This window comes from Saccopteryx leptura, chromosome 2 (genome assembly GCF_036850995.1).
Source record: "Saccopteryx leptura isolate mSacLep1 chromosome 2, mSacLep1_pri_phased_curated, whole genome shotgun sequence".
NCBI lineage: Eukaryota > Metazoa > Chordata > Mammalia > Chiroptera > Emballonuridae > Saccopteryx > Saccopteryx leptura.
The window spans coordinates 258,573,741-258,599,984 of record NC_089504.1 but is presented as its reverse complement, the minus strand read 5'-3'; the positions used below and the strand labels follow the sequence as shown (position 1 = coordinate 258,599,984).

Below are 26,244 nucleotides of genomic sequence, written 5' to 3'. Positions count from 1 at the left end.
GCAGTGAGTAGAGCATCAGCCTGGGACACTGAGGAGCCAGGTTCAAAATCCCAAGGTCTCCAGGTTGAGTGAGGATTCATCTGGCTAGAGCGTGGGCTCACCAGCTTGAGCACAGGGTTGCCAGCTTGAGTGCGGGCTCATCTGGCATGAGTGTGGACTCACCAGTGTGGGGTTGCCGGCTTGAGTATGGGATCATAGACATGACCCCATGGTCGCTGGCTTGAGCCCAAGGTCACTAGCTTGAGCAAGGGGTTACTGGCTCTGCTGGAGCTTTCTGGTCAAGGCACATATAAGAAAGCAATCAATGGACAACTAAGGTGCCACATGAAGAACTGATGCTTCTCATCTCTCTCCCTTCCTGTATGTCCCTTTCTGTCTCCCCATCTTGCTAAAAAAAAAAAAAAAAAAAAAAAAAAAAAAAATTGCACCCATTTCTACTCCAGCCATCTTGTTTTAAAATGATGTTCTTGTAATTTCATTCTGAATTAAGCTTGCTGCATGACACCTTGTCATTTCAGGCCTGCTTTATCTCTTTGGAGGACTTATATGAAGGTTTTGATGCCTTCTGGCCAATCCTGGAATACAAAATATGGCTAAAGTTAGCTCTCGATATTGCCCGTCAGTATTTTGAATCAGTTCTCGTTGATGAGGTAAGTCACACAACTAAAACATAAGTGAACTTTCATTTACTGCATTTTTTTTTTATAAAATGCACTTCATATTTTTGTGATGAAGACAGATAGGAAGGTTGTGTCTGATCATCTAAACTGAGGTTCCATTATTTATTTATTTATTTAAATTTATTGTGGTGACATTCATTAATAAGATTATATAAGTTTCAAGAGTACAATTCTACAATAGATTCCAGAATTTTAACTACTCCCCTTTCCTAATTTTCTGCAGGTTGTCAAGCCTCTTATCACAGCTAGTTTTCCAAGGCTACCTACAGTCATCCCTTAAAAATAAAATAAAATAAAATAAAATAGTCCTTGTCAGTTGGCTCAGTGGTAGAGTATCAGTCCGGCATGTGGAAGTCCCAGGTTCAATTCCTAGCCTGGGAACACAGGAGAAGTACTCATCTGCTTCTCTACCCTTACCCCTCTCCTTTCTCTCTCTCTCTTCCCCTACCACAGCCAAAGCTCTATTGGAGCAAAGTTGGCCCGGACGCTGAGGATGGATCCATGGCCTCCCCTTCAGGCACTAGAATGGCTCTGGTGGCAACAGAGCAACAGCCCAGATGGCCAGAGCATCGCCCCCTAGTGGTCATGCGGGTGGATCCCACTCAGGCACATGCGGAGTCTGTCTGTCTGCCTCCCCACTTCTTGCTTTAGAAAAATACCCCCTCCAAATTATAATAATAAAAAATAAAATAATATAAAATAGCTTCAGCAAATATAGATATTAAATAGGTAGATCCCCAAGAACCAAGCATAGCATTAATTAGAATGAGTTAATGAACACTCCACTGGTGATTATTCTATTCTGCTCTATCTACCCACATTAATATAAATCCTGCCTTTTCAAAGACTTTGCTGAGTAAACTGAGCCTCTTTTGTTAACTTTCCAAAAAAAGTAGTGGTTCGAGTCTGTTCTTGGACTGGTACAGTTTCCAATGTCATATTTATATCTTTTAAAATAATGCTTTAAGCTTGCTGTGAGTCAGGAACTGGGGAGGTCACAAACCTGAAGTTCAACAAGATTCACTGAGTTGGGAGACGGTATAAATGTTGGATTGAAGAATTAGTGTGTTTCAAGAGAATGAGAAAACAAACCACAGACTGGGAGAAAATACTTGCTAGACACATCTGAGGAAGGACTGTTATCCAAAATGAACAAACAGTGAACTCTTAAAGCTCAACAATAAGAAATCAAACAACCCAAATGAAAAATGAGACTAAGATCTTAAGAGACACTTCACCAATGAAGATGTACAGATAACAAAGAAACATATAAAAAGATGCTCCACATTTATCATATATCTTCAGAGAAATGTGAATTAAAACATCAGTGAGATAGCATTACACACCTATTAGCATGGCCAAAATCTGGAACACTGACAACACCAAGTGCAGACGAGAATGTGGAGCAACAGGAACTCCCATTCACTGCTGGTAGGGATATAAAATGTGCAGCCACTTTGGAAGATGGTTGAAAGTTTCTTTCTTTCTTTTTTTTTACAGAGACAAAGAGAGAGTCAGAGAGAGGGATAAATAGGGACAGACAGACAGGAATGGAGAGAGATGAGAAGCATCAATCATCAGTTTTTTGTTGCGACACCTTCGTTGTTCATTGATTGCTTTCTCATATGTGCCCTGACCGCGGGCCTTCAGCAGACCGAGGAACCCCTTGCTCGAGCCAGCGACCTTGGGTCCAAGCTGGTGAGCTTTGCTCAAGCCAGATGAGCCCGCACTCAAGCTGGCAACCTCGGGGTCTTGAACCTGGGTCGTCCGCATCCCAGTCTGACACTCTATCCGCTGCACCACTGCCTGGTCAGGCTGACAGTTTCTTTCAAAACTAAATATACTCACCTGACCAGGTGGTGGTACTGTAGATAGAGCATGAATCTGGGACACTGAGGACCCAGGTTTGAAACCCAAGTTTGCTGGCTTTGAGTGTGGGCTCACCAGTTTGAGCGTGGGGTCGCCAGCTTGAGCGTGAGATCATAGTCATGATCCCATGGTCGCTGGCTTGAACTCAAGGTCACTGGCTTGAGCAAGGGGTCACTGACTCAGCTGGAGCCCCCTAGTCAAGACATGTATGAGAAGCAATCAATGAACAACTAAGGTGTCGCAACTACATGTTGATACTTCTCATCTCTCTCCCTTCCTGTCTGTCCCTATCTGTCCCTCTCTCTCTCCTCTATCTCTATCACACACACACACACACACACACACACACACACACACACACACACATACACACACACACACCAAACAACAACAAAAAACCCATTTCTGAAACCCCACACACTAAACCACAGAACTCACAATTCACTTGCATTTAAAAAACTCAAATAGCTTGCTTTATGTATTTATTGAGAATTTCTGGTGGTAGAACTCGAGCTGTTGGTTACTCCACTGTCTTCGGCACCTCAGCTGCACTAGCACATTCTGCAATAAAGTTTTTGATTTGCCTGTGAGGGCGCACGGGCTGTCTGGAGCCGGGGCTGGGTGGTCGAGGGGTTCGGAGGGAGCCGTGTCGGGGCCCTCCTCTCTCCAGGAGAGTCCTGCTGCTGGGTGGCCTCTCAGCTCCTGGGTTAGTTTGCTGGGGCTGCCAGGACAAGGTACCACACCCCGGGTGGCTTGAACAGGATTTTGTCTCACACTTCCTGAGGCTAGAAATCCGAAGTCAAGGCGTGGTTAGGGATGCCTCCTTCTGGGGGTGGTGGGGAGAATCTGGCCCAGGGCTCCTCCCTGCCCTGTCGGTGTCTTCATCTTCCCACCGATTCTCCCTTGACGCTAGTCTTGGTCTATGTGTCCCTTTGTCATAAAGACACCAGTCATATTGGATTAGGTGCCCACCTCATCTAGCAGGACCTTATCCTCACTTCCAACACTTACATCTGCAACAACCCTATTTTCAAATAAGGTCGCACTTGAGGTACTGGGGGATAGAACTTCAACACAGGATGTGAGGGGGCACACAGGTCACCTGGAACAGCTGCCATCCAGCTCTGGAGTCCATGGCTGTGAGCTGGGAAGGAGGCCTTGCACTCAGAGCCTCACTGTGTCTTGTTTCGGCCTTTGTTGCGTCTGTTCTGTTGTCCGGCTGGACGTTTGCTTTCTGCTCAGTAAAGCTGATGCGTCTTTCAGGCTCTGGTCCTTGTGCAAACAGGGACGGACCCAGGAGGCCTAGCGGACTGCCCCGCTCCGGCTTGTTGGGAGCTCACGCAGGCCCCCATGCCAGGCAAGGCGACCACAGCCAGGACCGCCCGACAGAGACAACACAACTCTGAGTCGAGAATCTCGCCAGGGCCACTTTGAACTCGCAGCCCATTCTGTCCCTTGGTCCCAGGGCCCATATGCCTTTTGGCACTTTCAAAGAAGTTGGCCCAAACTGTACCTTTTCTGTCTTCTTGACACCATGTGTCACTGGGTCTGATTAACAGAAAAAAAATCCATAATTTTCTTGTAGGACTTGAAGTTTCACAAGTGTGTGACGCTCAGTCTGGCATATGTGGAGACTTTATCAGACTGGAACGAAATGACCATTGACAAAGAGACCATGAAGTTTGTGATTGTCGTGTACGGCGGTGTCACTGACAAGCAGACGAATGTGCCCTACCTTGCCCCCTGCATCTTACCTACAGCCTGTGAGCAGGTAAGGGGTCATTTCCAGAGCATCATTTGCATTCCACGGTGCCCAGTAAGTGACTTCAAACCCAACAGACCGCCTTCAAAAGCAATTTAACCTGAAAGGACCCTGCAGTTCTCCCCACCCTTAACAAAGCGGCCAAGATGGACCCGGGGCTTCCATGTCCCTGCATGCAGGCTGTGCCCTGCAGGGTGTGACCCAGGGCCACACGGGGGCTGCACCCGCCTGCTCTCTGCTCACCATGCTGTTTGCCCTGGCATGGGGCTGTGCCTCCCCAGAGGAAGGACACGGACACAGTGCATGTTTCCTAGTTCACAGCACAGCAGGGACACTGTGTGCCAGCATGGCGCTGATTGACTGATAGTGAGGGACCATGTTGCTCTGTTGCCGCACGAGGGCCTGTGGGCACAATGTGGCAGTGGGCCCTGGGCCTCAATCCATGCCTCCATAAGGAAGGGGGCAGTGCGGACTCCTAGGATGCAGTGAGGGATGGGACAAGCAGAAGCAGGGTCCCCGGTAGGTCACCTGCCATTGGACCCAACGGGACGGGAGGGTGCAGCCCAGGTGTGGGGAGGACCGACAGGCCCTGTGACGAGCTGACATGCCTGGATCTGGTGGTAAGTTCCTCCCCTTGGGGAGAGACGCCGTCTGCCTATTCAGGCTGGGAACGAGCACTCACTTAATGACAGTGTGTGCCCTGGGAAAGGTGGTAAACCTCCTGAAAAGTGCATTTGCCCCTTTCCTTTATAACATTCTTATTTTGTACCTCTCAACAATTCAGATGGTGAAGGAGATTTTTTAAAATGTATTTATTTATTTACTATTTTTCAAGCGAGAGGAGGGAAGATTGAGAGACAGACTGGGATCCACCCAGCAACCCCTGTCTGGGGCTGATGCTTGAATCAGCTGAGCCATCTTTAGCGCCCAGGGCCGGCGCTCGAACCAACTGAGTCACCGGCCACGGGAGAAGAAGGGGGGAGAGAAGCGGGAGGGGGAGGGGTGGAGAAGCAGATGGGCGCTTCTCCTGTGTGCCCTGGCCGGGAATCGAACCCAGGACGTCCGCATGCCGGGCTGATGCTCTACCACTGAGCAAACCAGCCAGGGCCAAAAAAATTATTTTTAGTAAAAAACAAAAACTTCTTTAGCTTTGAAAGAATAGGGAGTGAGACAAGGGAGAGCAGGAGCAGTCCCCACAGTTGAGTTTGTTGGGACACCAGGGTTTGGAATTAGGTATCCTTGGATTTGAAACCTGAGCCCTGTGCCCACAGGGGTATGAACACAGGCAGCTGCCTCCTGATGTTTGGTTTCCTCGTGAGGGAGACAAGGATGACAGCCGTAGTCACCCCTTAGTAAGTGTTGTTGTGAGGGTTAAATGAGATAAAACGAGGCATTTGGAAACGATAGTTACTGTGACTTGTCTGCTGCTTGCATTCTGGGTAGGCAGATTCTGTGGGTGAAAACTCAGAAAAGAAGACCACCCTGCCGTGTGGGAGGCTGGGGTCCTGAGCCCTTGGACATCAATGGAAGTGTGAAAGTCGCCCAGCGCATGCTGGGAGTTTCCAGGCCGGTTACAAGTAAGGTGCAAAGAATTCCTTTCTGATGTCTGTAAATGCGCTGCTACAAGACTTTTGAAGCAACGTTAGAGAAGATTTGAAATGGAAAAGGTAGAGCTTAGTTAGGTTGGAGGTCCAGTCCCAAGCTTTGGCTTACTTCTTGTGTTCTTTGAGAAGGTTAGAAAGCAGCCAGCTTAGAGACCAAAGAATGCTCTTCCGACTAATTTGGACTTTTTTGGTACTAATTTGGACTTTTTTCTTATAGGTGCGGGGAACTTCAGGTGTGAACAAGCTGCTGGTTATCCAAGCCTCGGGAGCATCTCAAAAAGAAGGACAACTCCGCGGCCACGGGTAAGGAGTATCACTTTGGTGGTAAGAAAACCATTGAGAAGGAATTTTGCTAAATGTAAAATTTATTTAATTTGAAGAAAATGATTTGAGGGCATTGTGCGGGCTCGTCATCAATCCCCATTTTGGGACCCACCCTGACTGCCACCTGGCCCTGGAAGGTCACATATCCGAGACTTCCAGGTGCTGAAATCCAGGTGGTTCCTTCCCCTCTCTGACCCTGGCACCTTTGGCTCTGTGACCCTCCCTCTACACCCTTGCCGGGGTGAGGTGGGGGGCAGCTTCTCTGGTTTACTCTGTTCTTGTTCTGGTCAGCTGGAACCATGTGGCCCTGTTGGGGCAGAGCAGGCACAGGGAGAGGACAGATTCTCACAGTGGACCCAGGTAGGGGGGAGCTGGCTTGCTTCCAACAACCCAAGAGGGGTATGAAACCTGACCCATGCTCATTGAGTATTCCAGACCATGGTCATTGCGACAGCTCAGATGACTAGCTTTGAGGTGTACTTTGATGGTCACTGAATGTGTGCTAGCACTCAGCTGCACGTATCCCTGTGCTAAGCAGTACACAAAGAAGACCAGATAGGAAGGCCTTGCTCTAGAGATAATGCGTATTCACAAATGCATGTTCACGATCTTGCATTCAGTGCTCAGCATCCCAGCCTTATGGAGCCCACTGTCATTATTCTCCCAGCTGTCCTGGCATGGAAACAGTCATCCTTGATTCCTGTTGGAATCCATGGGAGTCTGAAAAGACCAGAATAACAGGCTTTATTGAAAGGAAGAGAGGAACCCTGCAGGGCTGACTCGCAAGGGAGAGTCGCGCACCAGGCACAGCCTGGGATTGGGTTTTAAGGGTTTGGAGGAGGGGGCTAGGAAGGGTCATGGGGCATTTAGCCCATTGGCTGCTGGACAAAGGTGGGTCTTTTATGGAAGTTTGCCAGGACTTTTCAGCTTGTGACATCAGACATTTCTTTGCGGTTGGTCATCTGCTGCAAGCCCTGAAACAAAACTTACTGGTAGGGTTAAAGAAATGAAACCTAAGAATTCCCTCCTCCTGCATGCACCCTGACCGGGATCCACCTGGCAACCCCTGTCTTGGGCCATGCTCACAACTGAGCTACTTTTAGTGCCTGAGGTGGAGGCTCCATGGAGCCATCCTCAGCGCCCAGGGCTGATGCCCTTGAACCAATTGAGCCATGGCTGCGGGAGAGGAAGGGAGAAAGAGGGATAGAGAGAAAGAAGAGGAAGGGGATGGGAGGGGAAGAGAAGCAGATGGTCACCTCTCCTGTATGTCCTGACTGGGAATCAAACCTGGGACATCCACATTCTGGGTTGACACCTTACCACTGAGCCAACCAGCCAGGGCCATAATGCAATTCTTAATGAATTGTTGATTGGGGGGTGGGCAGTGTACATGATTTCAAATTGTGTGCCTAAAATGACTTTTTTTTTTTTTTTGTGACAGAGACAGAGAGAGTCAGAGAGAGGGATAGATAGGGACAGACAGACAGGAATGGAGAGAGATGAGAAGCATCAATTCTTTGTTGAGGCACCTTAGTTGTTCATTGATTGCTTTCTCATATGTGCCTTGACCGGGGGGCTACAGCAGAGCAAGTGACCCCTTGCTCAAGCCAGTGACCTTGGGCTCAAGCTGGTGAGCCCTTGCTCAAACCAGATGAACCTGTGCTCAAACTGGTGACCTTGGGGTCTTGAACTTGGGTCCTCTGCATCCCAGTCCAACACTTGATCCACTGTGCCACCGCCTGGTCAGGCTAAAATGACATTTTATTAATAGTTTACATCCATTTTTTCTCATTTGCCTAGTTCTTATAAAATGCAACCCCATTGTTTGCTAGGCATTGTGCCAAGCACTGGTTGGTGACTGAGCCAAACAAGGCCTCTGCCCTGGTGGGGAGAAGAGACATTCGATGTGGATTTTCACTTCTCCCCTAGGAGCAGGTTAAATGCAGACATTCTGTGGCTCCCTCTCCGTGCCCCGCTATAGGGTTACGGGCAGCGTCTGACTTGGGGGAGCTCCCTCTGCTCCTGGGTCTCCTGCCCAAGCTGGCTAACACTGAGATGACCATGAGGGCAACCTTCGCTTCTGCTGCTCTGCTGCTCCACAGCTCACATGGGGCACAGCAGAGTACGGGGCGTCTCGGGACAACCCGAGGGCTGTTGAGTCAGAGATCTTAAGTGGAAATAGGGCCCAAGGGCCTTTTCTTCCTGGGCCTGGAGGCCTCTCTCCTTCCTCAAAAGATTCCAGAGACAGTGAGGGAAATAGATCACTCTGCACTCCCCAAGGAGTTTGGAACAAAAGTCACATAGGGTAGGCCAGGGGACTGGATCCAGCCAGGACACTGGATTTGACCCACATACAGTATTTTCTTTTACAGTTTTAAAGTCAGTTGCTAAGTATAAACATTCACAAATTTCACATAAAAATATTGTAAATGAAAACAAACATTCTGGAGCAGGATGACAAATTTTGTGAATTCTTAAGATAAAATAAGAGACTCCAGAACATTTTATTATGGAGTAACTTAGGTTTGGCTCCAACATCTTTTTTTTTTTTGTGATGAGGACAGAGAGAGAAAGAGAGAGGGACAGATAGGGACAGACAGGCAGGAAGGGAGAGAGATGAGAAACATCAGTTCTTCGTTGCGGCTCCTTAGTTGTTCATTGATTGCTTTCTTATATGTGCCTTGACCAGGGGCTACAGCAGACCGAGTGACCCCTTGCTCAAGTCAGCAACCTTGGACTCAAGCTGGTGAGCCTTGCTCAAATCAGATGAGCCTGTGCTCAAGCTGGCAAGCTTGGGGTTTCTAACCTGGGTCCTCCACGTCCCAGTCCTACACTCTATCCACTGTGCCACCGCCTGGTCAGGCTGGCCCCAATATCTTTTGTTTCAAGCTTTTCTTTAAAAAGTCACAGCCCTGGCCAGTTGGCTCAGTGGTAGAGTGTCGGCCAGGCATGTGGAAGTCCTGGATTTGATTTCCAGTCAGGACACACAGGAGAAGTAACCATCTGCTTCTCCACCCTTTCCCTTTCCCCTTCTCCTTCCCCTTTCCCTTTCCCTTTCCCTTTCCCTTTCCTTTTCTCTCCCCCCCCCTCTCTCCCCTTCCCATAGCTATGGCTTGAATGGTTTGAGCAAGTTGGCCCCGGGTGCTGAGGATAGCTCCATAGCTTCTCCTCAGGCAACTAAAATAGCTCAGTTGCTGAGTAACAAAGCAGTGGCCCCAGATGGACAGAGCATCCTACGGTATGAGGCTTGCTGGGTAGATCCCAGTTGGGGTGCATGCAAGAGTCTGTCTCTCTGCCTCCTGCCTCTCACTTAATAAAAGAAAAAAGAAAAAAAAGTCAAAGTCTTCCAACACTTGCTCCTCACTCTGGTATTTGGTAACAATCAGATAGAGCTGAGCACCGGCAGGCTCCTATGGGGAAGCAGATGCTCACGGTTTGCCGCAGTCCACACTGCTCCCTCTTATCTTACACCTAGCCCACTTCCATTATGAGTGTGGCTCGCCTGCTGCCATTTGTGTGTCTCAGTCATATACTGGACTTTTGGGAGCCTATTAACAAACTTCCCTGCGGGAAAAAGTTAAGAACTCATTTGAAAAGGGAGGGAGAAAGTAAATTGCTATTGCAAAATATTCTTCTGCTACTTTTATTCTTAAACCCCTAATTTAGTTTTTCTGTTTGATGCGTGTATTTGAATAGGTACAGTCAACACTGGTCCTCAAATATCCAATAGACGGTAACTAGAAGAGAAAAAACAAGGTAATAAATGCAACACTTTGATTGGATTTTTCTTACTGTGCATACTCAACTACACAGCTGCAGTAAGTACATTGTAAAGTCAAAGAGCAAAGTGTAGGCATTGAAAAAAGAGACTCTTAGCGGCATCTCATTCATTTGGAAAAATCAGGATCAAGCTCACCTAAATTACTTAAAAATTAAAATTGTAATATTTTGAAAGATGTAATTTTGCCCCATTTCCTCCCCTTCCCACTTTCCCCCCTCCTGACCGCAGTCCCCTGACATTTCATTCAAGAGTGGGGATCTCTGGGATTAAGGGGGGGGGGTGTCCGCTGACATCTAAGTCCCAATGCTTCTCCCTTTAGAGCAAGGGTCAGGAACCATTCTGGCTGAGAGAGCCATGAACACCACATATTTTAAAATGTAATTCCATGAGAGCCGTACAACAACGACCCGTGTACGTTAAGCATTATCCAATAAAAATTTGGTGTTGTCCCGGAGGACAGCTGTGATTGGCTCCAGCCACCCACAACCATGAACATGAGCGGTAGGAAATGAATGGATTGTAATACATGAGAATGTTTTATATTTTTAACGTTATTAATTTTTTTATTTAAGATTGTCTGTGAGCCAGATGCAGCCATCAAAAGAGCCACATCTGGCTCGCGAGCCATAGGTTCCCGACCTCTGATTTAGAGTTTGCACTCCCCATGGATGTGGTGCTGTTCTGGGGGCACATGGGTCACAGCTGAGCATGGGCACCTGTCTAGAGGATCAGTTTTACTTGGTGATGTTTCAAAGGAAAAAGTTAACTCATTTCATTGATAGGTTATTTAAAACATTGTATATGAAAACAAATATATTATGGAGCAGGATGACAAATTTGCATGGATTTTAAAGATAAAACAAGAGACGCCAAAATATTTTACTATGGAGTCACTCAGGCCCTTCTCATAGAAGTTCTGGTCCCGCCACTGTCGTTTCTGACAGCCCAGGCGGTGTGCAGTGTGTTTGTTTGGGAGAGGAAAGCTGCACTGACCAAGCTGATGGTTAAACAAAGCACCTTAGTTCTTTTTAGGCACCTGGCCAAGAGTCATCCCCTCATCTTTGTTATAGGAACCCTACTTCATAAATGGAAAACCTAGTTGGGAGTCAAGTAATTGGGTTCCTCATTTGTCACTGTGTTTTCCAGGCTCTATTATTTAAAAAAAAAAATTCATTCCAAATTAGGAATGTTTCCCTTTACCTTGTAATAAGTCACAAAAATTCAATTCTCCTAACACTGTTCTTTTCCTTAAGAGGTAGACTAGTGGAATTAATATAGTATGTTTTTACAAGTTGATGTTGGATGGTATAGATATACACATGTATTTTACTTATAGTGTATCACTCAAAGCCCTTAAAATGTAACATCTTTTAAAGGGAATGTTCCAGATAATAAAATGGAAACTTTTCCTAAATTTTCTGGTTGTACTTAAGTTAATTAGTTCTTTTTATTTTTCCTGAAATGCATGTAGTCTAATATTTTAGTTTCGACTTTATTTTATAGTTCGAAGTTGGACCCTGTTATAAAAAAGGATTCTAATAGCACTGGTATGTGGATTCAGGTTAAAGATCAAGCCGATATCCTGGCCCCAGTGCTGGAGGATTATCGGACGATAAGGATAAGAAATCCCAAAATACACGGCCTGCCAAAGGAGACCCTGCAGCTGCTGCACAGTCCTGTCTGTTTCTCAAATAAAGTTCAATTTTATGGCCTATTAGAATTCATTGTTCCTTTTCATTTCAACAAACGTGGAAAGACTACAAAACTCTCTCCTCTAGGGGAAACCATCACAGAAGGAACCACGGGAGAAAGAGTCAACCTAACTCTTTGTGAAGAGCCTTCTCGAGACCTGGCATGGAGGGCAGTATTCCTGAGTGGACGTGGCACACCCTTGTGCCAGCAAACTATGGGCATGGCTTCACATTACAGAAGCCCTATGTGGCTTCATCTCTCTGCTGTAACCAGTCTGGACATAGGCAGGGCTGGTGAAGTGGCTGGGGGGACAGTCATGGCCCCAGGCTTCTTGTGGCCTCCTCTTCCTCCATCCACAGCCCTTAACTTTGGTTCTCAGGGTGGCAAATCTTCATCAGTAACCCCAGGTATTCCATTGGCATTTAAGTAGGACAAGGGGCTTTCTCTTTACAAGGTTTTGCCTTCTAGTCAGGAAGGGACCCCACCCAGGGCAGCACTGTCATGTGCCCACACCTATCACCTTAAGATGAATTTTAACTGGCACCTCACCATGTCAACCCTAACACAGTCTGGGCATTTTTGGTAAAGAATGGGAAATGTATATTGGGTGCAGTGTGTGTTGCTGCAAGTGAAGAACCTCTGGCAACCAACATACCGGGCCCCTGGGTGGGCTCTGGCTCTGCGTTCTGACACATCCCTCACACAGTGGAATGCGCTTTGAGTCTTGAGCTCCGCAGTAGTGGGAGTAAGAAGCAGAAAACAGATGTCTGCTCTGCAGTCTCACTTAGGAGGCCCATCACCATGTACTTGAAACAACTTTAGGACCATACTTCACTCCATGCACATCCATTAGGATGCTTTAGACCACAGGTACCAGAAGACCCAACTCAGAAAGACTTAAACACTACAAAAATATTTTATGCAAGTTAAGTCGAGAGGTGGGAAGGTTTATGGTCAGTAGACAGAGTAATAATCAGATTTCTTCCTCTCCACTCCGCTGTTGACCTGTAGTTTCCTTCCGTGGCCAGTTCCCTGCTCCCAGCAGCTTTGTTTTCTTTCTTTTCTTTTCTTTTTTTCTTTCTTTCTTTTTCTTTTTTCTTTCTTTTCTTTCTTTTCCTTCCTTCCTTCCTTCCTTCCTTCCTTCCTTCCTTCCTTCCTTCCTCCCTCCCTCCCTCCCTCCCTTCATTTCTTTTCTTTCTTTCTTCTTTCTTTCTTTCTTTCTTTTCTTTCTTTCTTTCTTTCTTTCTTTCTTTCTTTCTTTCTTTCTTTCTTTCTTTCTTTCTTTCTTTCTTTCTTTCTTTCTCTCTTTCCCTTCCTTCCTTCCTCCCTTCCTTCCTTCCTTCCTTCCTTCCTTCCTTCCTTCCTTCCTTCCTTCCTTCCTTCCCCCCCCCCCCCTCTCTCTCTCTCTTTCTTCTTTTTTTCTTTTTTTTTTTCAGAGACAGAGAGAGAGTCAGAGAGAGGGATAGACAGGGACAGACAGACAGGAACAGAGAGAAATGAGAAGCATCAATCATTAGTTTTTCATTGCACATTGTGACACCTTAGTTGTTCATTGATTGCTTTCTCAAATGTGCCTTGACCGTGGGCCTTCAGCAGACCGAGTAACCCCTTGCTTGAGCCAGCGACCTTGGGTCCAAGCTGGTGAGCTTTGCTCAAACCAGATGAGCCCGCACTAAAGCTGGTAACCTCAGGGTCTCGAACCTGGGACCTCCGCATCCCAGTCCTACGCTCTATCCACTGCGCCACTGCCTGGTCAGGCAGCTTTGTTTTCTTGTTCATATTCAGGACAAGACAAAGAATGGCTTCCAATTGTTTTCGAGTGAGGAAGAATTCTAGAAACTCCAACGATTCCCTATTTGTCTCCCCGAGAACTGGATCACATACCTGTTTCTGGACCAGTCCCTGACAAGAAGAGGTAGTGACCTTTTACCCAGGTAATGCACTGTGTAAGCTAGAGTCAGTTATATGTCTTCCAGTTGCAAAGCACCAAAGGGGCAGGGTCTAATGGTGTAAATCACTGCACCCAACGTGGCATCTTGACCTGGCCATTCAGACACATTCTGGCTCCTCAACCCATTGCCACACTTTTCCATACAAACTCCTGTCCTCAGGTTGGAGGCTGGGGGTGAAATCAGATATGTGGCAAGAACACCCAGCGGCCACAAGTCCACCACTTTGCTAATCTCAGGCTGTCTGTTCTAGACAGAGCATGTGCTGATTCTTTGGAGTCACAGGGACAGCCTCAAAAATTCCTTGTTTCTTGCACAGCCACCATGGTCACATATAAATTCACTTTCAATTAATAATAGTCTCTGGGTGCTTAATGCAATTTATTCTATGAACGTAACAATTCTTGACAGGAAAACTCTGTACTTCATGGCCAAGTGTATTAGAAATGTATGCACTTGGGATCACTTCTATTCCAAAATGCAGATTCACAATGTACTGTACTTTTCACTCCACAAGATGCACTCCCCCCCACCCCACCCCCTAAAGTGGAGGGGAAAATGGTCCGTGCATCTTAAAAAGCAAAAAATATAGTATTTTATTAAATATTTTAACACATCATTTGGTTCAGAATATTTTTCATATTTTCCTCCTTAAAACTCTAGGTGTGTCTTACGGTTAGGTGCATTTTATGGAGCAAAAAATACAGTAATATAACTGGGAAAGAATTCACTCACACAAGTCTCATGGCTTTATGGCTGCTTAGTGGTAGAGCCAGAACTCAATTTGAAGGCACATGAACCCCTTTTCTTTGAGCTTTTTAAGCATTTTTATACTGACATCATCTGTGTGGGAAGAGCAACTATAGCCAAACAAAACACCAGGTTTCAATGCCTGAGTGCGAGTGAGTGAAGAAAGGGGCTGTATGTTCATTTGGGGGAAAGGCAATGAATTCGATTTTGGTAAAGACTCAAGTTTGAATAATTAATGTTGGAGATTCACACTTTGAACTCTCATTATAGAAGAAAACTGAAGCCAGACCCTCTACGACAGGCAAGGCTTGAACGTGGCAAAGAACCCACGGAAAGCCACGAGGGACCTGAGAGGAGGGTGACAAGGGACGGAGGAGCCAGGGGCTAGTCAGAAGAGGACCAGACAGCGTTAGTTCTCTTGAGGGCAAACTATAGTGGGACTTGGATTAGAGAGCAGGAGGCCAGCCCTCAGCTCCGAGACCAGTGTTCCCCAGGAGGCTGGAAACCTGGGATTTTTACCTCCATTCTCCACCTTCTTAGTGGCCCACCTTTTCAAGGAAACTAAAGGCCTAATGACTTCTCTAACTCATGCACCAAGGATCACATTTTATGATATTTTACTCAATAAAAATATAGGGGGCTACACAGGAGACTGTACCAGGTGTGCGGTACTTCTCTTTAAACCAAGGGCAGCATACATTGAGGAGACCACTGTGAGTTTGGAGTAATTAGTACTCTTCCAGAAAAGCATGTAAGTACCACCAAGACTCATATTCTTAAACTCAGCAATCCCACTCAGGCAAGGGTCACAAACTCAAGGGACTGTAGGACCCAGGCAAGTACCACGCCAGAGCCAAGGGGGTCAGGCAGTGTGGGGAAGCCCCAAGGTCAGCGCGCCTACGCATCCATTATCAGAAATCCTAGGTGTCTGTCTTGGGGAGATGTGTCAGCCCCAATCCCAGCGAGAAAACCACCGCCCTCAGGACGCGAGTCTAGATAAGGACTTCAAAACCCGACAACAGAATTCTCTGACCCAGTTTTTACAAAGGATTTATTTGCTAGATCCCCAAAAAGCAACATTCAGAAAGGACTGCCCCACCTGCAGGAAGAATAGTTCTATAGAAAAACCTTCTCATCCACCCTCTCCTCCCTTCCCAAAGCGAGCCCTTTCTGTGATTACAGCGGAGCAATCGCCACGCAGAAACACCACCCGGGAAGGGCACACGGCCTGGTCCTTGCTTAACTGTCACAGCTCCGGCAGCGGAGTGGAGCCTTTTCCGTAGCCTCCCTCTTCTGATAATTTACTGAAAACTTTTCTTAGCAAAATATTTCAAGATCCCTCTCCACCCCTGCTCATCCTCCTTGAGTCATCAGCTGGAAAAATACAGAACTGAAAAGCTTTTTCCCTTAGCTGCAATCAAAACACTGGATACCGAAGAGTTCCCAGCTACTCTAGGGTGAGACACTCAGTGAGATGGACAGAGGAAATGGAACCCCAGGTTCTGCTGCTCCCTAGAGCGTGTAACAGAAGAGAGAGATTGATTAGAACAACTAGAAATGGTGTCGCTCCAGGGCGGAGCAAAGTGGCTTTTCAACCACCAATGGCTCCCGCCTTGCCGATCACAAGCCCTGCAGAGACCCAGCACGATCGGAGTCTGAGAGAGAGAAGACATTTCACAGAGAGCCAGGAGAGTGTGCTGAGAAGCACGAACAGACCAGAATGCTGGTGAAGGCACGGAGCAAAGAATCCCACGGAGTTTTTAGTGCCATTTTCATTTAATGAGCCAGCAGTACAGCAGCCTACGGACCGGACCACGGCTGTGGTCACAGTGGGATGTTTTTTATGCAACAGCTGCAGGACATGTGATGGCAGCTGGCACCCTCGGCTCCCAGGGCCAGGTGAGCCGCTGCACCACCAGCGCAAGGAGCCCTATGGCTGGGGCGTGTAGCGCAGGTACTTCTTGCCGGACGGGAGCTCTTTGGTGAAGACTCCTTTGGGGAAGAGTTTCTTTGCTTCCTCTTCGGGGATGGTCGGAAGGACCATCACGCTGTCTCCAACCTATTGAAGACATGGAGAACGGTGAAACCCAACATGCAAGCCCGAAGGCAAGGAGCTTTAGAATCCCAAGCTCGCTGGTGTCTCAAATACACCCAGCTGACTCTCGGGTAAAGGGGTAAAGCTGCCCGCAGTAATTGTTCCTTCTACCTGCTCTTCCCTCCCAAATCTGCATGACCTGGTCTCTTCCTCCATGTCTTGCCTAAAGGGCTCTTCAGAGAAAGGCCTCCCTGACAGCCATATAGAACACCAACCCTCCCCCCTGTGCTTCCATTGTCCCCGCTCCTCCATATGTCTGGTGAACATATGGCCTCCTAATATACTATAAACTGGTTTAGTGTCTGTCTACCCACAGGAGTGTGAGTCTGAGAGGGCTGGGACTGGACTGTCTATGACTATATCTGGGCCCAATAAACCTACGTTCAATGAATGGATACAGCATTTTCATCGATTTGCTTATCAGAAAAAAACCCCCAACCAAACCTGGTGTTCAGGTGAGCATATTTTAAAACTGTTGTTACATTAAGATACTCTTGTGATATTATCCATGTCTTACATGTTGCAGAAATCCTAGACATTAAAAGCTTCAGAACAAGTGTCAGAGAACGCTCCATGGGTTTCAAGAAACTAAACAGAAGGAAATACTTCAGGACAAAAGACACTAAAAAGTTTTATGGCCAGGACTTAAGAGGCAATCTAAGTTTTGTTGTAAATATTTTACTATTAGGGAAAAGGATTAAAAGTTTAATAAGCCTGACCAGGCGGTGGCGCAGTGGATAGAGCGTCGGACTGGGATGCGGAAGGACCCAGGTTCAAGACCTCAAGGTTGCCAGCTTGAGCACGGGCTCATCTGGCTTGAGCAAAAAGCTCACCAGCTTGGACCCAAGGTCACTGCCTCCAGCAAGGAGTTACTCAGTCTGCTGAAGGCCCTCAGTCAAGGCACATATGAGAAAGCAATCAATGAACAACTAAGGTGTCACAATGAGCAATGAAGAACTAAATGATTGATGCTTCTCATCTCTCCGTTCCTGTCTGTCTGTCCCTGTCTATCCCTCTCTCTGTCTCTGTAAATAAATAAATAAAAAGTAAAATCAGAAGTACACTGAAAAAAAAAATTTTAATAAAAAAAATCCTTTTATTAGGAAAGGCATTCATTCCGACCAATTAGTTTGTCCAAATAAGCTGTAAGCTAGAGAGCAACATGGGGTCTTTATGTTTTACATAAAAGTGTGGAAGACTGTGACCATGGCCCCTCAGGAAATCTTAAGCTCGGCCCTGAGGAAACTCCTGCCAGGCGACTGCAGGCTGGAAGCAGAGCCCCCCGTAAGGGAGGGCCGATGGTGGCCCTTTGGGCACTAGCCCGTAGGTCTTCTGCAAGCTGGGAGCTGCCCTTTCAGCCCTTTACCTTCCAATCAACGGGGGTGGCGACCCTCTTCTCCGCTGTCAGCTGGAGAGAGATGACGACTCTGAGAATCTCATCAAAGTTCCTGCCCGTGGTTGCTGGGTAGAGGAGAGACAGCTTCAGTTTCTTATCGGGACCGAAAACAAAAACCTGCAAGGCACAGAAACACAGAAATAGAGCGAGTTCTTTGGTTTTGATTGTCAAGCCTCTCAAAATGAATGCTCGCCTGTCATTAACAGTGTTGGAGGGTACAGAAGCAAAACAAAAAAATTCCCAAACATCCTGAACAACACACCAAACTTAAATCTGGGTTGCTAGAATCTAGATATGTTTCTTTGCTATGTAATTTTTCTTTAAAAAATTAAAAAAAAAATTTCCCCCCCCAATTACAGTTGACATAGTGTTACATTAGTTTCAGGTGTACAGCCTAGTGTTCGCATTATTTTTCTGCACTTAGAAGGGAATCGTATTGGGTTCTGGCTGTCCCAGTCAGAAAATGTGCTATGCAGACTGAATATAAGACAGGCCTCAGGAAGGTACCATCAGGAAGGCAGGGATGGTTATCATAAAAATAATACCAAATCTTTGCAGATGAAGGACTAAGTCTGTCCCCCAGTAAGGACAGAACAAACAAGAATTCACAACCAGAGCTGCCTTAGGAGGAAGGTCATGGCCCATCGCTCAGAGAGACGGTCGTCAGGAGAGCTATGGATAAGGTGACTCAGTTTTAGAAGACTTTGTAGGCTAAGTACTTAGTTTTATGTAGATTTCCAAAAGCTATGAATTCAACAGTTTAAACGTGTAGTTGGAAAGGCTGCTTGAGCATGGCAGCTAATTAGTGAGACTGCCACCAACAGTTATTTCCTGGAGGAAAAATACAGTTCTTAATGCATATTCTATTTCCTCTAGTTGGTCCGAGTCTCCTTGGATATACAGCCTAGCCTGGCCAGTCACGGGGTGGACGACAGAACGGACTTGGACGACTCACCACGCGTGCTGTCACAGGCATGCCCTTTTCATCCTTCTCTGCCGGGTCCAGCATGCCCAGCAGGATGGCGAGGTCTCGATTCCTATCATCGATGATGGGAAAAGGTAACTTTTCTGTAGGCTCCTCGCAGTTGTAGGCATTGATATCCTAAAATGCGGGTGAAAGAAGGAAGAAGTCTAAACGGGGAACGTGCTCTGAATTCAGTCTGTTAACCGCCACCACACTGCAGGTCAGGGAAGAAGACCATAATCATAGTCGTTTCTCTGTGCAATTTTAACAGTAAAGTATATGAATGAATGGACACTCCCCATCCTAATTATTCAACGACAAGAACAGGAAGAAACAGGGTATCTACTTAGGTTATGAACACAGACCCTTTTCACACCCAAGTCTCTTAAAATATAGCTTGCTTTCTCTGCTTTGAGAAGGCAGCAGTAGCCTCTCTAAAAGCTGAACAGTGTAGCATCAGATTTCAATCCAAGGTACCTCTGGATCCCCAAATACTATAAAAACCATCAGGAAATAATGGGTTCCTAAAGCCCATCACCCCTAGAAACAATGCCCTGTGCAAATATAATTCTACAGCTCGGATCCCTAACTCAAAAGCACCCGGACTCAGACATTAATCTGCTGTATGACAGAGATTAAGAAATGGAAAAACAAAAAATCACAAACCTTAAAGCAAATATAATGGAGAGTTGAATATATATATATGTCAAGGACAAGTTAAAGGTAAAGTTTTTATGGGTGAAAAGGCAGAGGAAAATCCCTCCACCCCTTCTAGCAAAACTTCATTAATTTCTTTTCCTATCCCTGGAAGACTTTTAAGATTTTTTTGGGGGAAAAAATGTGGCTTCATTATTTGATGGGATGTAACACTGACACAGTGCTTAAGGTGGGCTAAGTATTGTGTGAGTACCTGGGGAATACAGATGAGGAAGACACAGTTCCTGCCTTCAGGGGAATTTCTAGTTTGGTTAGATGATCCCCCATAAATGGCAGATACAACCCGTGTGGATTTCTCAACAGGGATGCCGAAGAATAAACACGGTGTCAGTGAACACTGAAATGCACAACAACACATTTCAACATGTTCCTTAACTTCGAAGATATTATCTTCCCTTCCTTCTGCTGTCACTGGCTGCATATCGAGTCACCACCAATCCAGCAACAATCAGTTTGGTTCTCGAGGCATGTCAAGGTTTCCCATCTATCTAGTTATATGCCACAGTTTGGGCACGGCTTCTGATAGCTAGGACCTGTTCCTTACTGAATGCAATCACAACTCTGAAAATTCTAAGGCAGAAGCTCACTGGTTACAAAATAAACCTGGGTGTGCTCTTGTACCTAAAATGGTATTCTATAACAGGCGACAGCCTCTTCCTTTGGCCACCTGTAGCTTTTCGTTATTGCTACGCAGCAATTCTCCCCCAGCGCCTTGCATGACAGGCGTTACATTCCGCTCATGAAGGCTGAAGGAGCATGTGCTCTGGCTTTATTCCATCCTAAACCAGGCTAGTTCCTACTCCGCCATCTGGAATCAAAAAGAACATTGGTTTGAGGACCGAGCTGCAATGCCATCATCTTCTAGCAGGGCAGTCTTGAGCAAGTCTCTCCAACTCTCCGAGTGAATGCCCTTCCGTTGTTTTCTTCTAGAGTCTTCAAATCTCAGACACTCAGGAGAAACTGGTAAAAAATGGCCAAGGGTCACATCCCTGGGGGGCCAACTCACAAGTCAGAACTACAGCTTTTCTTCAGTTGCATGTGAAAGGCTTGACGCAGGGCCTAGCACACAGTGAGCACCGCTCAACAGTGACCTGTCATAGTGGCACACTGTAGCAAAGACATTGAAATATTCTCAGGTTAACATTAGACCACCATGTTTACTGTTCAAGGAATCTTGTTGAAAGTAGACATTCAATTCCTTCAGTTAATTCATTTAACAAACGTAGACCAACTGCCTAGGCGGTACCAAGTCCTGAGCCTCGGTCCCGCAGAGCACCACGGGGGCCTGCCCCGCTGAGCCCCCGCTCTGGTGGGGAGAAACAAGTACACGAAAGAACCAGTGTGCAGAGTACTTAGGTGGTGACAAGTACTAAAGAAAAAAGTCAGGGGGACAGGGAGAATGGAGGGAAGCCAAGGACAGCCCTAGAGGTCTCATCTGAGTGGAGACCTGAAAGATGAAAGCAGATCACAACAACACCTGGGGAAAGGGACTTCCCAACAGGATTCACCATCTATTTCAAAGGCCCGGCAGACAAGTTTGCTGATGAATCAGATTAAGGATGTGAAAAAACACCAGAGGAATTAAAGATGATTTCTGGATTTGGGACCCAAGTAACTACAAAAACACAGCGACCATTAGCTGAGATGAATAAGACCTCGGGATTATGCAGAGAATCTCAGTTTTAGACACGTCAGGCTGGAAACGGCGAGACACGCTGAACAGACAGGGGCCGAACCACTCTGAACCCCAGGACAGCCTGGCCCCGAGATGGAAACTTGGGAGTCAGCATGTCGATGAGAGTGGACGAGCTCACCTAGGGCAACAATGTAGATAAGAAGAGGCCCAGGAAAGGAGCCCTGGGCAGCAAAGTGTGTGGTTCGGGCAGTGATCTGCTGCGCTGTATGCTGCCGACAGGCCAAGAAGGGTGAGGGCTGAGCACTGCCCCTCGGACTGAGCAAGGTGAAGGTCACTGCGCAACCCAAGGCCAACTTACAAGTGCGGTTTACCTAGAATTCATCTCTAAAAGACCAAGCTGCTCTACAACTTGATTCATAACCTCCAAGCACATGCCCGTGGATACGATACCTTGCTCCAGGCAAAATGGTCTTCAACACTGTCTATCGAAAGGGCAATCAGCTTAACGTTCCTCTTGGCGAATTCCGGGGCCAGCTTTGCAGCTCGGCCGAGCTCCGTGGTGCACACGGGGGTGAAGTCCCGAGGGTGGGAGAAGAGAATGCCCCATCTAGAGCGAAGGAAAAGAAAGGTCACAACTGAGTAAAAATGCTGTCACCAACAACACGTCTAACAAGAAGTCACAAGTCCCAGATCAAAAATGATGCTGTTTTTAAATGAATGCTTATGAAGACAAGTACTTTTAAACTTCTCTGTTGAGGAATGCTTTTTGATCTGCTTTCCTCTAGAAAGCCCATGTTCACAGCCCAGTTCAAAGATGCGACATGCAAGATGACAAATATTTTAAGAGACTAATTTACGGGTGTTGCTTCTTTCTATAACTAGGGAGCCACCCTGACTCCTTTTCCGCTAATAAAATCGGTGCTACTCAAACCAGGTAGCTTACTGAAATAACTCCTTACTCCTTCTTACCCTTGTCTGTAAATTTTTCCTAAGCACACAGACCCTGACATTCAGCTCCAATAATGGGTGTCCCAATAGGCCCTGAATTCAAAAGAGTGCCTGACTGCAATAATAAACAGATTATGTAACCTGAAACAAATAGGCTTGTATCCTGTTTATATGTAAAATTACAGCTGACACATGGCTTCTTTGAAGTGAATGGATATATAATCTTTTATGAAACTGCTTTACCTATTTAACCTGCCCAACAGGACACTCACTATTTGTATGTCGACAAAACAGGACTTTAAGAGTTTTATCTAACTCTTCACTTGTGCTTTCCTCTTCTTGCTCCAGACAGACCAGGCAGGTAGAAAACCCACCGACCTTCAATGTAGATTTTTAGAACTAGAGATTCTTAGGTAAAGACTATTATCTAAATCATCCTTGCCCGAGGTTAAAACTTGCTGAGATTTTAAGCACGTTTCCAGCCGAGTCCCCAGAACCTTTGGAGTACCAATTCCCTCTCCCTGGCTACGAAACTACTCCCTCTCCTGAACAGGAAAATTTAAGACTCAGTTATCCACACGCCCCGGATCCTAACCTAGGTTAGGAAATCCGGCTTAGAGGCCAAGCTGACCTCTTCTCCCAAGTTTCCAGAAGCAGGAAGAACAAAGCAGAGACAAGGGTACACCCTTTCCATTTACATCTGTCACCCAGAACCCTGAGCTTTTGGGAAGGGGAAAGACCTTAAAAAAAGGATGAAGAGATCTATGAAAAGACTGGGAAGAAAGAGGTAGTATTTTTAAGACTATGGAGGTGTGTGGTGTATGTTTACTTTTTTTGCAAAAGGCAAAAAGAGGAACATACATCTTTTTTAAAGAAATAATCTAGCCCTGAATAAAATCTAGGCCTTTGATTCTATGGAACATGATCTGTTTAAGGATCAGACAAGCCCTTTGAGAAGCACTGGAACCGGGCATTTCTTCCTGTTAAAGGGGTGGTGAATTAGGAAAGTCAGGTGTTGTCCTTCCATTTCCCGTCAAGAGACTGTTCTGCTGCTGAATCACGCTAAGGTGCTTGTTTTAAGCAGCTTCACACCCTCTCCTTCCTGAGATGCCGAACTTCAGGTTACCACTGGGCTAGGAACAGGAATAACCTCTGAGGATGTTACTACAGCCAGCCTTCCCCTGAGTCTCCAGCCAGCTGCTCTTGAGAGCACGCCAATTACACGATCCCATTTCCTTCCTTCCTCATTTTCAAAAGACAAAAGGTTTCTTCTTTTAAGGGAACAGCCAGTACTCACTAACTCCCAGAAAACCCCAGGAAAACACACAGTTTTTGTTTGGTGAAAATGTACTGTGAAGAAGCTGCTTCTACCGGATATGGAAAGAAACAGTGACTAAGGCTCAATCAACTCACCAAATGCACCTCTCAAACCCCTTCGTTGTTTCCAATTGTCAGGGGTGGAGTAAGTGCCCCTGTAAAGTTTTGAATTATTTTGTTTTCTCCCCCCCTAAAAAAACCTTTAATTTAAAGTTGATAGTCTCAATTGAGATCACATACAGAATGGAGTTTGGAAAAAATTATATTAGACAAAAGTCCATGTATTATAATGACATAAAGAGCTCAAACAATAGTGACAGCATTTATAATATTGCTATAGTAATTATGCTTTGCGTTAATACTTTATACAGTTTAAGAGCTCTGGTAAAATCTTTATGTTTTATGGGCGTGAGGGCTGTGGGTGGAAATGGGAAGGAACATACCCTGAAAAATCCCGTGCGGTTTTGGAGAAATACTAATACCTAGGTTCCGAGTATTAGATTGAATTTGGCCTGTATTTTTGAAGCCTATTCCTGCCTTCAAGGTGTGAATTTTCCATTTCTCATCCTTTTCTAGCCAAAGGTTAGCTTTTCCATTAACGAGTAGCTGTAAATGGACTTAAGGGACTGTAAAGGGTTGAGGCAGTAGCTGTAAATGGACTTAATGTAAAGGGTTGGGGCAGGCCTAAGGTATAAAAGCTCTCCCAGGTTCTCTGCACAGCCAGGCCCAAATGTTGATTAATTTCATAAACTCCCTTCTCTCTGTCTATATATATACACACACCTGGACACCACATATAAAAGGATTCAAGCCTTAGAAGACCATAGCTGAGTGGGGCCACTGAACTCCAGAACCATAATATAACTACCCGTATCTGGGAGATTTCAGATCAAAACTAAGCAACTTAAAGTTAGCAGATTCAGGAGCTGTAAAACTAGAGTAACACCATTTATTCCTAGTCATAGAGGTGTGATTGCCAGGCCAGATAACGGGTCACTAGTTTGTATCTCATTAGCAAGGCCACGTGTTGCTGTAAGCAGGGCGGGGGAGGGGCAGTGAGGGGCATACCACCGGACAACAAAGGGTCCCAGAGAGCAGAGGTGCAGGCCTTCTGGCACCCTCCACGGGCCTGCTCTGGCAAGAAGACGTCACGGCAACCGAACAACCTCGGAAAGCCCTTCCCTCAAAGTGTTGCAAGTTCTGGAATGAAGGACACACCTACATACAGAGTGTTCTTGGTTCCTCCCAAAGCTGTTATCAAATCTTATCTTGGCTACTCTAGAGGGCTCTCACCAGAACATCTTTCGGCCACCAATCTGGCAGCGGTTTTAAGTTTTACATTTTGTACGGAGAAGCGTGCAGACACCAACGCAGCAAGCAGGGCCCTCAGATAACACGCTGGGTGTCCCCTAGCCGTAGGTCGGCAGCAGTGTCCTCGGACTCTGGCCTTAGACACCCACCTGCCCCTGCGAGCCAATTCCAGCCACGGAGGGAGGGAGAGGAGCACGACCCCGGGCATGAGTCCCGGGAGGGGACCGCCTGGGCATCCGCAGGACCGTGCTACTTACACAATATAGCTAAACAGACGACAAACCCTGCTCCGCACCGACCTCGCAACCCCAATTTTGTTCTCTTCTCTCCCCTCCCCCGCCCAGGGCCAGCCCAGCCGCGCCGCCGGACGCGACGCGAAGGGGGTCAAATGGCCGACGCGGGTCAGCGGCCCCACGATGAGAGGCACGTGCGGGAACTGACGCGGGGAGGAGACGGGCAGCGGTCTGGGGGCCCGGCGGCGGGAGGACAAAAGGAGAAGAAATAGGAAAGGCACCTCCAGGTCCTGCGTCACCCGAGGCCAGGGCAGGGCGAGGAGGTGGCCACTTACGAGTCCCCCAGATAATCGTGGAAACGGATGCGGCCGACAGTAGTATTGGCCTCGAAGTTGGGAGCCTCGTCCCCGAGAAGGAGACCTCCGGGCATGGCGGCAGGAGGACGAGGACAAACAGCAGAGACAGCAGCCGCAGCAGCCGGCGGGTTCAGAAGAAGGAGGTGCTACTGCGGAGTAAGCCCAGCCGGGAGGGGAGGGGCGGTGGGCGGGGCCAGGGCGACGGGGCGGGGCGAGGTTAGCCCCGGCCTACTCTGGCGCGCTCTAGAATTACGTCACATCTCTGACCCTCCACGGAGCCTGGGGACAGTACCGTGCACGTTATCTCACATGACGTCACCTCGGGCGGGCTTGGGGGTACGTCCGTGTTGACCCTGCGCGTGTTTGGGATTTGGAGGTGAAAGAAAGCGCGACGCTGTAGAAACGGGACCGCAGCGCAGAGAATCTCGCAGCCGCGCGGGGACCGGGGAGTCGCGGAATTCGCGCAGACCCGCCTGCGCCCCAGCATGGGGCACCCTCCACGCCCCGCTGGGACAGTGTGAGCGTCTGGAATCGGGCTGCCTGAGCTGGCCGAGCCATCGCCAACTCGATGTGGCAAGATCCAAACGTGTGGCGGACCTTATGTCAGAGGAAGTGGCTTTCGCGTTGCAGCAGAAATTCTCGCACCCATTGTTAGTGCTTGGGAAAAAGTGACCAAACCTGTCATTATTATTTCACTCCTTATTCCCAGAGCTCATTATGAACCATAAAATAACACAATTATTCTGCAATTTAAGTGTAAATTTCAAAACACACCCACATTGCCATCCACGGAGGTGGGAAGTTTAGATTCACGAATTTGCTTTCTATGTGTGCCAAACATGCCTTAGACAAGGTGACTG

At 47.0% G+C, this 26,244-nt stretch overlaps 2 protein-coding genes across 2 annotated transcripts in view; one reads left to right on the top strand and one right to left on the bottom strand.

Moving 5' to 3' along the window:
• SLC9C2 (solute carrier family 9 member C2 (putative)) overlaps positions 1-6,222 on the top strand; it is an 82,000-nt gene extending 75,778 nt beyond the window's left edge. The window contains exons 23-25 of the mRNA XM_066363831.1: positions 519-650; positions 4,135-4,320; positions 6,133-6,222. Of these exons, the coding sequence (XP_066219928.1) occupies positions 519-650; positions 4,135-4,320; positions 6,133-6,222 (408 nt within the window). The remainder of the gene's footprint in view (positions 1-518; positions 651-4,134; positions 4,321-6,132) is intronic.
• A 9,605-nt stretch (positions 6,223-15,827) lies between these two features.
• On the bottom strand, positions 15,828-25,539 carry PRDX6 (peroxiredoxin 6). The gene is made up of 5 exons (XM_066371530.1): positions 25,364-25,539; positions 21,670-21,826; positions 18,858-19,004; positions 17,873-18,019; positions 15,828-16,470 (listed from the first exon to the last, which is right to left on the bottom strand). The coding sequence occupies exons 1-5, from the start codon at positions 25,456-25,458 to the stop codon at positions 16,342-16,344; spliced, it is 675 nt and encodes a 224-aa protein (XP_066227627.1). The 5' UTR covers positions 25,459-25,539; the 3' UTR covers positions 15,828-16,341.
• Positions 25,540-26,244: the final 705 nt, after the last annotated feature.

Excerpts from the sequence above, each read along its gene's own strand:
- PRDX6 (XM_066371530.1), bottom strand. The coding sequence starts at position 25,458 with ATGCCCGGAGGTCTCCTTCTCGGGGACGAGGCTCCCAACTTCGAGGCC. Across the intron at positions 21,827-25,363 it reads CACGATTATCTGGGGGACTC|ATGGGGCATTCTCTTCTCCC; the intron begins GTAAGTGGCCAC and ends CCTTCGCTCTAG. Across the intron at positions 19,005-21,669 it reads ACCATTTTGCCTGGAGCAAG|GATATCAATGCCTACAACTG; the intron begins GTATCGTATCCA and ends CCCGCATTTTAG.